This window comes from Chiloscyllium plagiosum, unplaced genomic scaffold (assembly GCF_037043375.1).
Source record: "Chiloscyllium plagiosum isolate Xiang-an unplaced genomic scaffold, Cpla_swu_hap1 HiC_scaffold_9, whole genome shotgun sequence".
NCBI lineage: Eukaryota > Metazoa > Chordata > Chondrichthyes > Orectolobiformes > Hemiscylliidae > Chiloscyllium > Chiloscyllium plagiosum.
This window is the reverse complement of record NW_028270147.1, coordinates 47,823,852-47,837,813: the sequence shown is the minus strand read 5'-3', so window position 1 is coordinate 47,837,813 and position 13,962 is coordinate 47,823,852. Positions and strand designations below refer to the sequence as shown.

At 39.3% G+C, this 13,962-nt stretch overlaps 1 protein-coding gene across 1 annotated transcript in view; it reads right to left on the bottom strand.

The window, feature by feature from the left end:
• The window catches only part of faf1 (Fas (TNFRSF6) associated factor 1), a 414,762-nt gene that overhangs the window by 125,089 nt on the left and 275,711 nt on the right, over nucleotides 1–13,962 (bottom strand). Inside the window, exons 11-12 of the mRNA XM_043699221.2 lie at nucleotides 7,474–7,537; nucleotides 628–709 (exon numbers count right to left, since the gene is read on the bottom strand). Coding sequence (XP_043555156.1) covers nucleotides 628–709; nucleotides 7,474–7,537 — 146 coding nt within the window. The remainder of the gene's footprint in view (nucleotides 1–627; nucleotides 710–7,473; nucleotides 7,538–13,962) is intronic.

Sequence of the window (13,962 nt, the reverse complement as noted above, 5' to 3'; positions counted from 1 at the left end):
ATATATCCTATTAAAATATGGAAAAATATCTGCCGACAAAGAACTTGATTTTTTTGTACTTTGGAACAAGACAGTTAGCCACAAACAAGAAAAAAAAATCGCAATGGTAAAGTTTAAGTAAAATGAACTTTACAGAAGCTGAAATGAATGACCTGGCGAGATTGCGAAAAAGATCATTTTAAGTTAATGAAGCTATTTTAAGTTAATTAAAGTACAAGACAGGAGATAAAGCACTTCAAATTTAGTTTAAAAGCACTTACTCCACTACGAAGCTCACTGTGGCACTTGGTATTTTCTTTCAAAGGACCAAAAGTTTTGTTCCCCTTTCCATTAAGTTACAAATTAGCAGTTTATAATACGTTATCTTTTGTTCATCTTTTGTAAGTAGAGCATTTAACAACTTAAATTTTGATCACCACCCCAAATATCGAGTCTTAAGAGCTTCTAGTTGCCGAGCTACAAAGATTGTATTTAATTATGCAGTAACCAGGTTTTGTGGTGAGGGGAAGAGGAGTAAGGAAAGAGGCACTGCCACTCTTAACTGTCAATTTCTTTTCATAACCTATTCAAATGAAAGGACTGAAAAATTAATGCAGATTGAGCTAATATCCCAAAAAGGTCACTTACATCTCTTGCTTTTCCATAGAATGCTTCTTGAAAGGCAGCTTCAAGTGATCCAATGAAGAATACAGGGTGACAGTCACCGTATCTGTTAAGTGACAAAGAAAATTAAGCTTGATCCATGCAAAAGAGTTGCACTGGTGGTATTCAACAGTCACACTACTATAAGCATATAAGACTTGAGAAAAAGCAGGCTGTAGAATCAGAGTCATAAAGCACCGAATCGGCCCTTTGGTCCAATTAGTCTGTGCGGACCCGGTTTCTGAAACTGAATTATTCCAATTGCCTGCCTTTGGCCCTTTCCACTCATGTACCCGTCCAAACATCCATTAAATGTTATAAGGGCACCCGCATCTACTATATCCTCTGGTCATCTTGGTAACTGGATAAAATATCATTTCATGTTCTGGCCCATAGTGTAGTGGGGCAAGAGCAACAGCACACTCCTCCACTCTCAGCCATTAGTCGACAGGAGTCAGTGCCAGCACACAGTCTTTGAAACATAAAGTGACTTGGATGTTCGAACAAAGTAAAATTCTAAAATTTGTTGATGATCCCAAACTTGGAGGTGCAAACAGTCAGGCTGATGTCAATCCACGGCAACAGGACACAGATAAGCTAACAGAATACTGCAGATAATTGGTATATGGAATTTAATACAAACTGTGAACTGATGCATTTTGGTAGAAGGGATGTGATGAGGCATTACGACTTAATAGCAGAGATCTAAAGAATATGCAGAGACAGAGGAACCTGAGAGCTCATGCATATAGGTCTTTGAAGGTGCCAGGATAGTCCCAAGGCCCAGTTGAAAAACAGTTGAAAGTCCCAAGGATTTGTAAGAGATAAAAATATAAAGCGTTGGAGAAACTCAGTAGGCCTGACAGCTGGCTAAATTAGTCATATTGGACTTGAAATATCAACTGTGTTTATCCCTCCACAGATGTAGCCAGACCCGAGTTTGCCCAGTTGCTTCTGTTTTCATTTCAGTCCACCAACAGCTTGAGTATTTTGCTTTTATTCATAATTAGATATACTGAGCACAAGAGTAGGGAAGTTATGCCGAAAGCCGTGGTTAGACCACAACTAGAATACTGCATCCAGTTCTGACCATCACACACTGGGAAGAGCTTGAGAGGAGGCAGAACATGTTTGCCAGCATGGTTTAAGGGAGTACGGAGTTGAGCTACAAGATTAGGTTGAAGAAAAGTTTCAGAGACACAATGGGAGAATGCTAGATTGCTCTAGAGAGAACTAGCATGGACATGATCAGCCAAATAGCCTCCTTCGGTGTTATTCTAATTATGATTCAAAAGGATAGACACTTTATCACATGAATCTGTTTTGCACTCACTTAACAAGATTAAAACTGCACATGATACTTCAGGTATGGTATTACCAAAATTTTATGTAATTACAGTAATGCATCTTCACACATCTAATCCAAGCCCTCGCAATGAAGGGTAACATACCATTTATAACAGAGAACATTAAGTTAACAAACAAGGTCATTATTCTCGCCAGTCTCTTTTGAATACTAATGCAATTAGTCCCATGGTTCCAATATTTCCCCATATCCCTTTATTTCTTGCTTCTGTAAGTATTTATTTGATTGCATTTGAAAGTGAGAATTGGCAAGTGTATTCAGTGTCCAATCAAGTGGTGAATCCAATTTGTTGTGTAAGTAGACATTTCATAAGATCATCTCCAATTTTTTTTTGCCAAGTTCCTTCAAGCTGTAACATCGAGTTATTAATTCTTCAGCCAATTGAGGAAGTTTCTCTTTGCTTACTCTAATTAAACCTTCAATTTTAAACATCTCTATAAATCTCATCTTGCCATGACGTCTACTGTAAGATTGATGACCCGAACTTCTTTTACAACATAAGACAACACAGATTCAGTAAACAAAGGAAAGTTCGAGTTAATGCTTACCATTCACATAGAAACTTGCCTTTCCAATCTCTAAAGCAATTTGTTTCATCCCATGTGTTGTCCAGCCAAAATACAATTGTTAACTATAAATTATCTACATTTCACTTCAGTGAAAGATTTTTACAATATACTCAATTGTTTGACTTTTTCAAGTATGTAAAAAGTTAACATGCCACATTTGCTGACAATTAAGTACAATGGATGACCACTCAATAAAACATTTACTGTACACATACACCTTATATATAATGAAAACAGTATGCCTTAGATTACCTCATAAAAATCAGATGATCCCAACATTACCACTGAATTAGGAACCCTGTCATTGCCAAGATTATCCACCTTTCTCCCTTAAAACTTGACAAAAAACTCCCTCCAAATTTACCCACAGGAGAATACAGAAGGCACCATTGAGGGTTGGGTTTCTGTTATTTGAAATAAAAGGATATAAACCTAAACAATCTTACTGGATACATTTTTATTTTATACCATACTTAATCAATGGTTTGTAATATTAGCATCCATGAACATCCAGGTGAGTTCACCCAAGGACACTTATGCCGACAAAGTTTGTTTTCAGAGAGTCTGCAAAAGAGCAGAGCTCTCTGGGGAAAATATTGCATCCAATCATTCCACATGGAGGCAAGTACTGAAACCTGCTTTAGCACTTCTCAGGTCCATCTACACCAAGCTTACAAAATGTGACATAGCCAGAGGAGGGCGAGAAGTGGCAAGTTGCAGAGGCTCACTTAAAAGAAAGAAAAATTACAACATGCTCTACCAATTCTATGAAATGCTTGCTGATCCAAGCAGGACGGGATCCATAGAAGATGGCGAACTAATTTAGTTTGAATGTAATCAAGCAATGATCGACTGCTCTGTGTCTCTGAAGAACTTCTACAGGGACTGAGGTGGTTAGTCTCTAAAAAGGTTTGCCATTTTCTTTTGGTCTTGATATGAATCCTTTCACTGAAGACTTGGCGTCCTACCCTGATTCCCACTCTCTAAAATTTTACTAAGGCTTCTTGATGCCACACTTTGCAGAATATTTCAAATAATGACATAAAAATGTAAATTGAAATATATTCACCAATGGTTTTGGTAGCTTCCAAAATATATGTCTGTAACAGTTCAACATCATACTCGCGATTCAAATAGAGTATTGTACAACAATGTAAAACGCCAACAAAAATGCATATTTAACAGGACACTTGAAGCAAAACAATGCCAGACTCAATATCTGATGAAGAACAAATCCAGAAGTTAACTACAGATGACCGGTATCATGAGCAAAAATATTGCTGTAAAACAGTTAACAATCAATGACAATAGATAAATCATACATGAAAGATTTTATTTCTGACAGAAACAATAATGAAGCTCGCTTTGTACTAACACAAATCCAGCAGAGAAAATTGAATACTTCTAATTGGAATGACCACAACGAGCAACTTTGAAGACCTCAACAGCTGTATGAGGGAAAGAATAATCATAGTGTCATAGAGATGTACAGCACAGAAACAGACCCTTTGGTCCAACTCGTCCATCTCAACCAAATATCCTAACCTAATCTAGTCTCATTTGCCAGCACTTGGCAGATATCCCTCCAAACCCTTCCTATTTATATACCCATCTAGATGCCTTTTAAGTGTTGCAATTGTATCAGCCGCCACCACTTCCTCTGGCAGCTCATTCCATACACGCACCATCCTCTGCATGAAGAAGTTCCCGTAAGATCCCTTTTATATCTTTCTCCTCTCACCCTAAACCTATGCCCTCTAGTTCTGGACTCCCCCACCACAGTGGAAAAAAACTTTGTCTATTTATCCTACCCATGACCCTCATGATTTTATAAATCACTATGAGGTCACCCCTCAGCCTCCGAAGTTCGAAGGAAAACAGTACATCAGTGAGATGAAGGAAAACTAAATACGAACGTTGGCTTGTTGGTCAAGTGCTTTTCCATTACTTTGTTGGGGATCAACATGATTTCTTTCAATATTTGGTCTGCTATATTTTGCAAATGTTGTTGCAATTGAAGAATGAAGAGCATGTACATGACAGATGTCGGGGTGATAATACAAATGAAAGCTGGCAGAAAATAGGATGTTCAAAGAAGAAGCAAAGAATGAAATGAAAAGCAAAGAGGGGTGGAATTGTGTGCCGGTGTCTAGGCCCTTGGCTGCCAGCTGAAAAGATGGTGAGTCTCCTGCTTCACATCTTTCAATGAAGACTCATGGGTAGTATGTGCGAATCAGGTAGCTTACAAGTCAGCAGCTGGCCTTTCCTGAGCATTAAGACAGTGGTGAAAACTTTGAACACATCACCAAGCGAGGAGGCAGCAAGTTTTAAAAGATCGCGGACAGTTGATTCCGAGCACAGAGCTGAGAGAGGGGCCAACAAGTTTAAGAACAGTGCAGAAAGTATGGATTAGCTTCATTCTGAACCCAGCACCAAGAATGGAGTGAACAAGTTTAAAAAGAATGCAGAGTAAGAAGTAGCAAGAGAGATAAAATTGAATCAAGTTGAAGTAAAATAATATAATCAAATAAAACTAAAGGAAAATAAAGTTGATGTAAGTAAAGTTCAATTGTTAGTTAATTACGGGACAGTAAGTCAGCAGGGAGACATGGCATATACCTCTTGGGGTATGTGCAATCATGGATACATCACGTGCCCCAGACAAATACATCTGTACGAAGTATCACTGGCAACACAAGCTTGAGTTTTGGCTTCTAAAACCTGAGCTTGAGTCACTGTTGCCCATAAGTGAGGCAGAGAAAGAATGGATGATTATCAAACAGTCTAAGAAAACCAGGCATGGAGTGCAGAAGTCTCCTGAGTCTACTGTGCATGCTAATTGACAGTAGTTTCCAAAATCAATGAAGGCGGTGTTTCCTCAATGAGTGCACCTGTATCTCAGCTGTACAGAGTAGGGATAGAGAAAAATAGGGGCAAAAATGATAGGGAATTCCATACTCAGGGGATCAAACAGGCATTTCTGCATCATGAAGCAGGACTCAAAGATGATGTGTTGCCTCTTTGGTGCATGGTTCATAGATGTCATGGAGTGGCTCCAGGACATCCTTCTAGGGGAAGGGGTTCAGCCAGAAGTTGTGATCTGCTTTAGCACTATGTTAAGAAGGGGAATGAGATCCTGAAAGCAAAGTTCAGGGAGTTAGGAAGGAAATTGAAAAGCAGGAACTTTAGAACAAAAATTCAGAATTATTCTCAGTGCCATATGTCAATCAGCAGAAGAACATTAGGGTCAATTGACTGAATACTTAGCTGAAGAACTGATGTAGGAGGGAACGTATCAGATTTCAGAGGCACTGGGATCTCTTCTGGGGCAGGTGTGACAGGGATGATATTGAATGTAGGGAAATAGATGGTGACAGCTTGAAAAATATCCATATTACAGAGGTGGTGGTGCTGGATGTCTTGAAACGCACAAAGGTGGATAAATACCCAGGACCTGATCAGGTGTACCGTGGAACTCTGTGGGAAGCCAGGGAAGTAATTGCTGAGCCCCTTGCTGAGGTATTTGTATCATCAATAGTCACAGGCGAGGTGCCGGAAGACTGGAGGTTGGCTAACATGATACCACAACTTAAGAAAGGTGGTAAGGAAAAGCCAGGGAACTATAGACCGATGAACCTGACGTTGGTGGTGGACAAGTTGTTGGAGGGAATCCTGAGGGACAGGATTTTCACATATTTGGAAAGTCTAATTAGGGATAATCAATATGGCTTTGTGCGCAGGAAATCATGTCTCACAAACTTGACTTGAGTTGTTTGAAAAAGTAACAAAGAGGATTGATGAGGGCAGAGTGGTGGACATGATCTATATGGATTTCAGTAAAGCGTGGGAAACGTCAATTCTCCTGGTCGTCAGATGCTGCCTGGCCTGCTGTGCTTTTCTAGCACCACACTTTTTGACAACAAAGGTTCAGCAGACTTGCTTGCAAAATGATGGGACTGTCAATGAGTGTTTAGGCAAAATAGGCCTCTATTCTCTCGAGTTTTGAGCAAGGAGAGATGATGTCATTGAAACTTTTAAGTATTTTAAAGAGATAGATAGGGTAGATGTCGGTAAAATATTTCCCCTGGTTAGGGAATCAAGAATGAGAGGCATAATTTAAAAAAACGGGGAATGTCATTAAAACCAAGATGAGGAGAATTTCTTTTACTCCAAGAGTGATAATCTTTGAATTCTCTACTTGAGGGCTGTGGAAGCTCTGAGCACACTTCAAGTTGAGCTTGATAACTTTTTTGACCATCAATGGCACACAGTTATGGGGATAGTGTGGGTAATGGTCATTGAAATGACTGATCATCCATAATTGTATTAAAATGGTGGAGCAGACTCGACAAGCTGAATGGTCTACTCATGTTCCTCTGTAATAATTGGAGGCAGCAAGTACATTTGCATCAGAGTCAACAAAGTGTCTAGAAAAATCAGCAACTGTCAGAATATTTTAATATTTCTCCACTTGCAGTATGTCTTTTTCCCTTGCTCACCGCAAGGGAAAATTGGCCTGTTAATGGAGCAGCACTGAGGTAAGCATGAAAGAGTATGTATATTTAAATCAACCAATGTTTATTATTTTGGTCTCTGGGGTTTTCCATTTACAAGTCAGCAATTATCTGCTATTATTGTTACACAGTCTAATTCACCTTCACTACATTCCTGAAGCTTCAATTATCATTTTAGATTGTGTCACTGAATGAGAAGTCACAATTCTTCTCACCCACTTATAATTCCTTATTCGTCTATTTTCTTTGCAGTGATCATTCTGAATTGATTTAAATTTAGGATGACATTTAAATTTCTTAATTATCTGATAATAGAGAAAACTTCGCTCAACAGATGTTTTAAAAAAGCATGGAGCTCTCCTTTAATGGAAAAAAAAATTACCTTGAAGAAAACTCTGCAGTAAATTGCAACAAGGCATCTCCCTCATTTTCAGCATCATCGGGCACTGTGGTAGAAATAAGTTAATGTTAACTTTTTGGATCACATCAAGACACATAAATATATCATAAAACTCCAACTTTAATTTTGTCCTGAATTGAGTTCTTCTGTAACTTGTGGAAAATAACAACTTGTTAGAAAAAAAAGTTGACATTATGTAATTGTTGTTCAATTCGAAGAACAGTTCCACATTACAAGTTTACTGTAAAACCCACACTTGATTCACATAATACATTGGTACTTCATTCTAAACTTGAAATGAAGCAAACTCAATAGTGACCACGCATTTGGTACAGCAAAGGCTACTATTCACTTTAAGACTTCTGTACAACTCAAACCAGACACATAAACGTTTCGATTAAAACCGACACAATGAATGAAAATAAGCCAAGTCTAAAAGCTGCAAATCATTAGACCATAAGACACAGGAGGAAAAATTAGTCCATTCAGCCCATCAAGTCGAATCCGCCAATTGATCATGGCCGATAGGTTTTTCAACCCCATTTTCCTGCTTTCTCCCTATAACCTTTGATCCTCTTGGCAAACAAGAACTTATCCTTCTCTGTTTTAAATATACTCAATGACCTCCCCCCCTCAGCCTTCTGTGGCAATGAATTCCACAGATTCATCACTCTCAGACTAAAGAAGTTTCTCATTTTCTCAGTTTTAAAGGGTCTTCCCTTTAGTAGAAGGCTGTGCCCTGATGTATATTGAAATAATTGAAAATACTTTTTAGATTAATTTATTCTTGAAAACAATGTGACGAAAACATAAGACAAAACACCAAAACCATATTTACTCAAAATAATATTTTAAACGTTCTCAGGCTAACGGTAGAGTGGTTCAGCTTACAGTTTCAGCAATGACAAGGGAAATTTGCTCCGTGGAAAGAAAGAAAGAAAGAAATTAGCTATTCCTTTAAACTTAAATTCTCAAAGTACAGCTGGAAATATTTTACATTAATCAATTGTACATTGTGACTGCATTGTGCAAGTGGATGATAATGCCCGAAGATTTCTGGCCATGACTTTGCACAAACTGAAGAGAGTGGAGTAGGAGCTGAGGCAACTAGTAGAATTTAGTAGCAATAGCTTTGAACAACAAGCTCTATTTCACGTGTGATTTAGATTTTAAATTTATTCAAATACAATAATACCTGGAATCAATCCCAAATTAATGGCCGATTTCTAATTTTTAAATAAATCTTATGGAATGACTAAAATGAATAAATCTTGAAGTGATCATCAATTTATCATGATAAAATCACATGATGAAACCTGCACTTCAGTTTAAACCTATGTGAATCAAAGTCTACAAATATATTCCATGTTTGCACAAAACCAGAGACTGATTGCACCTGAAACAATGTTCAATTTTGGTCCCTAGAAATGGTGAAGGATCTCGAGATCCTGGGAAAGATTCAGAGAAGGAAAACATAAGTGAAACCAAGTTTGAAGAGCCTACAGTTAACAAGAGAGGCTGACAGAATGAGGCATTTTGACTTTAGAAAAGCAAAGAAATCAACAGATGCAAAACTTTGGTCTTTAAAACAAAGAATGAATTAGATTTTGGTTATTTGGATTGGTTTCTTAAGTTGGAAGGCAAGGGAAAAGTAGAAGACATTGATACACATTAATAAGCAATAGGACAGGTTATGCACTACAAAGTGGACCATTCCAGAGGCATTAGGCTCTGCTATAAGTTTCCAGCAAATGCAGTATAGAGACATTCACTGCAGATATTTAAGCTAGATCAGCTCCTGAGAATGGAAGATATCCAATTTCGCAAAAAAAATGTGCTTTTGTAATTCATGTAGAGCATTTGGGCTTCACTGGTCAGGCCAGCATTTACTGGCCATCCATACTTTCCTTTGAGAACGTGATGAGCTGCTTTCTTGAAACACTGTAGCCCACGTGTTGTAGGTTGACCCACAATGTCCTTTAGGAGGGACTTTCAGAATTTGGAACCAGCAACACTGAAGGAAGTATGATATATTTCCAAGTTAGCATGGTGAATGATTTCAGAGGCGAACTTGCAAGGGGTGGTGTTCCCATGCATCTGCTGTCCTTGCCCTAGATGGTAGCGTTTGTGGGTTTGGAAGGTGCTGTAGAAGGATCTTTGCTAAGTTTCCACAGTGCATCTTCTGGATGGGACACATTGCAGCAATTGAGCATCAATGGTGAAGGGAGTATATGTCGTGCAGATTGCTTTGCCTTGGATGGTTTCAAGCTTCTTCATTGTTATTCAAGCTGCACTCATCTAGGCAAGTGGAGAGTACTCCATCCACTCCTGATTTGTGCTTTGCAGATGGTGGACAGGCTTTGGGGAGTCAGGTAGTGAATTATGTGCTGCACTACTTGTAGCCTCTGACTGGTTTTGTAACCACAATATTTATATGGCAAGTTCAGTTTCTGGCCAACAGTAACCCCTAGGGTATTGTTAGGGAGGGATTCAGTGATGCTAACACCTTTGAATCAAGGGGCAATGGACGGATTCTCTCTTTTTGGAGATGGGCATTGTATTACATTTGAGAGTCCAAATGATACTTGCCACCTTTCAACCCAAGTTGTGGATACTGTCCAGATACTGTTACATTTAGACACAGATTGTTTCAGTTCCTGAATTGTTGATAATGGTGTTGAACAATATGCAATCATCAGCAAACGTCCCCATTTTTGACCTTATGAATAAGGAAGGTCACTGATGATAGTACAGCCGAGGACACTACCACTAGAATTCCTGCAGAGATGTCCTGAAGCTGAGATGACTAATCTCCAACAGCCACAACCATCTTGTTTTGTGCCAGGTACGACTCCAAACAGCGAAGAGTTTTCCCACTGATTCTCACTGACGCCGGTTTTCCATTCCTCCCATGATGCTGCACTTTGTGAAATGCCATCTTGATATCAAGGGCTGCTAGTCTCACCTTACCTGACTCTTTTGTCAATGTTTGAACCAAGGCTGTAAGGAGGTCAGCAGGTGAATGGCCACAATGGAACTCAAACTGAGCATCAATGAGCAAATTATTTTGAAGTTAGTGCTGCTCAGTAGAATTGTTATGACCCCTTTTCATCACTTTATTAATGCTGAAGAATAGACTGATAGGATGGTAACTGGCTGGGTTGAATCTGTCCTGCTTATTACGCAAAAGATATAGCTGAATAATTTTCTGTTTTTCTGGGTGGATGCCAGTTTTGCCATTTAGCTCAGTTGCCTGCATGGCTTGTTTGCAGTTCAATTCCCAAAGTAGGCAAGGTTACTATGAAGGATGCTTCTTCTCAGCCTCTCCCTTCATCTGAGGGGTGGTGCCTCATAGGTTGAACCAGCATCAGATTTCTCTCTCTAATGAGAGAGCAGCCCTAAATTCTCATTAGACTGTGGTGATCTCCAACACCAGTAGCTTCACCATGGGTATGGTTAGTTCTGGAGGATACGTCTTCAGTACTATTTCCGGAATATTCTCAGGGCTCTGGGCGGCATGATGAATCGGTGGTTAGCACTGCTGCCTCACAGCGCCAGGGACCCAGGTTCATTTCCAGCCTCGGGGGATTATCTGTGTGGAGTTTGCACATTCTCCCAGTGTCTGCCTGGGTTTCCTCTGGGTACTCCGGTTTCCTCCCACTTTCTAAAGACGTGCAGGTTAGGTGGATTGGCCATGCTAAATTGTCCATAGTGTCCAGGGATGTGTAGGTTAGGTGCATAAGTTAGGGTAAATATAGAGTAATGGAGAAGGGGAATTGGTCTGGGTGGGTTACTCTTCGGAGGGTCAGTGTGGATTTGTTAAACCAAAGGACCTGTTTCCACACTGTAGGGATTCTATGGTATCTATGGCTCATAACTGTTCCAGTATTAAGTGCCTTCAGCTGTTTCTTGAAGTAAATTGGAATTACGTAGTGATAACAACCATTGTGGTCTTTGAAGTGTTGTTGATTGCTTAAGTGGGCTGTAGTAATTTTCCAGGATTGTTCCAGACATGGTCTTAATGTTTTTGAAGGACATTACACAACTATTAAGTATAAAGTGAATGGATGGGCTCAAAATGCAAATGCCACAAAAAGCCAGGGAATAATAGACTTCAGTGGTCTTTATTGCAACTGTTCAAATGGACCTAAAGCTTTGAATCTACATGGCATTTGGTTCTGTTTCCATGATTTTTGCAATTTGAGTACTTTTGAAAAAAAAGACACATTTTATCTAAATCTTTTTTTGGCACTCAAGTGCAATTCTCAGAAATATCAATTTAAGGGGAACAAGTGTAGACAGTATATGAGTGCAACCGTGAGCAAGTAGACTCTGGTACAGAGAATGCCATGAAGAATACACCACCTAATGACAATTGATGGTTAACTCTAATTGGTCAATTCACTACCCTGAGAAATGAACAAAGAATTGGCTGTTACCTATTTTGATGAATTACAACAGGAACAACGCATGAACACATTCTTCTAGTCATCAAAGTACAAGCAGGTGTTTCACATTGCAAACTTAAATGACAATCTTAAATTCGTTGTCAGTGAAATTATTCACATCCTCAGGATTTTTCAGCAAATGTTGCCCAATTGTAGAATCACATCAAATGATGTACACTTTGTTGTGCATTTTGTAAGCATGTGTTAATTAGGTAAGGGTTGCTGTGAACAAAAGAATGGATATCCTGTTAATCATGACCCACCAATCCTTGGGGTGTGCGGTCAACATACTTTGTTCATACGTGATATTATCCATTTGCATAGGAAGAATGCCCTTTTGGCTTGACAGCAGCACCTGCTAGTGGCAAACATCACTACTTTTGCAAATGCATACTGGCAGCATAAAACTGCTAACTTTCATATACCTCAAAACTTTGAGGTCCCTTAATATCCCAAGATAATTTAAAGTAAACTGGCCACTTTTCAGGACAAAAGGTGACACACTTTGGGTCATTCCTAAGTTTCCATAATATGTAGTAAGAAATGATCTGATCAGTGTAGCTAGTATCCCACAGCATAGCATTTGCCATAGCAGTCGTGCTACCAATCAGGTCCACAGGTCAACCAGTGTCCTACTCTCCTCCACGATAAGTGTTGGCTTTTCTGTTAGATTGGTATTATTGTAAATTGCCCTGATGAGTGCAAGGTTGTTTTTCAGCAATACTAAAGTTCTGTACTCACAAACAACTAACTTTATTGTCCTTACTTTCTGGATTTCACTCGACTTGTTCCAGCATGTTCTCATGCTTCAGCAAATCTGCAGATATGCACCACTAGCACGCGGTCTCGAAAATCTCTTTCTGCATTCTCAGGTCAAACTCTGTTGGATTTTAACAATCTCACTCTTTATGTGCTTCCTCAACACATTAAACAATCACCTGCATAGCTTATGGTTTCCTCCTCTAACTGCTTCTGTATGCATGGTCTCTTTAACTACTTAATGTAAACCTGGTCATTGACTACTGGATGATCAACGGTGTGTATAAATAACCTAATCCGCCTGCCCATCTACAATATTGGGTTGTTTTATATCATCATCTCTCCATTCTGTTTATCTCATTTAATCTCGATCTTGTTATTAATATAGGTTTGCATTGTGTTCATTCATGTGCATGTTTTGGATGGTTCTCCGATATTCAATCTATTATTCCACCCTCTAATTTTGTTATTAATTCTTCGTCTGGTCCTTGTCCTCATTTGGCTATGCAACCCGCCTTCCTTTCCCTGTTCTCTTCACCAACCCCCTTCGCTCATCATTATTCCCTTGCCTTACTTCTGTTTCAGTTCTGTTATGCGCTGGTCTGGTACCTGGTTGAGTTTTGATCATCTGAATAAAAAAATAAGCAGTGAATAATTGCCCATTCACACAATGGCCTGGATTAATTTGATTGCCATATGAGAGTGAGAAAAAAGTTTCCAGTCGCTTTCCCCTCACTGAGTTAGCTTGGGCTCCTTTCTTCTCTCCACCAGGAGATAATACGGTTTAAGGGTTGGGAAGTTTCTGATACACTTATTTTTGTAACTGGATGTGACAGGTTGCATGAACCAGAGACCTTTCCCTGCCAATCATGTTCAAATGTACCACGTGTCTCTTACAGGTTCATGAGGGACCTTCGCAAGGTTAAGTATGCTAACATTATTCTTATTCCAGAAGGGAAGAAGGTAGAAAACAGGAAACTAGGCCAGTTAGTTTGATGTCTGTCATATGGAAGATGTTGGAAACAATTGTTAAAGATTGTAGCTGCGCATTTAAAAAACATGCAAGGGAGACTCATGCTAGATCTCATGGAATACAGGGAGAATTAGCCATTTGGATACAGAACTGGCTCAAAGGTAGAAGACAGAGGGTGGTGGTGGTGGTGGAGGGTTGTTTTTCAGACTGGAGGCCTGTGACCAGTGGAGTGCCGCAAGGATCAGTGCTGGGTCCTCTACTTTTTGACATTTATATAAATAATTTGGATGT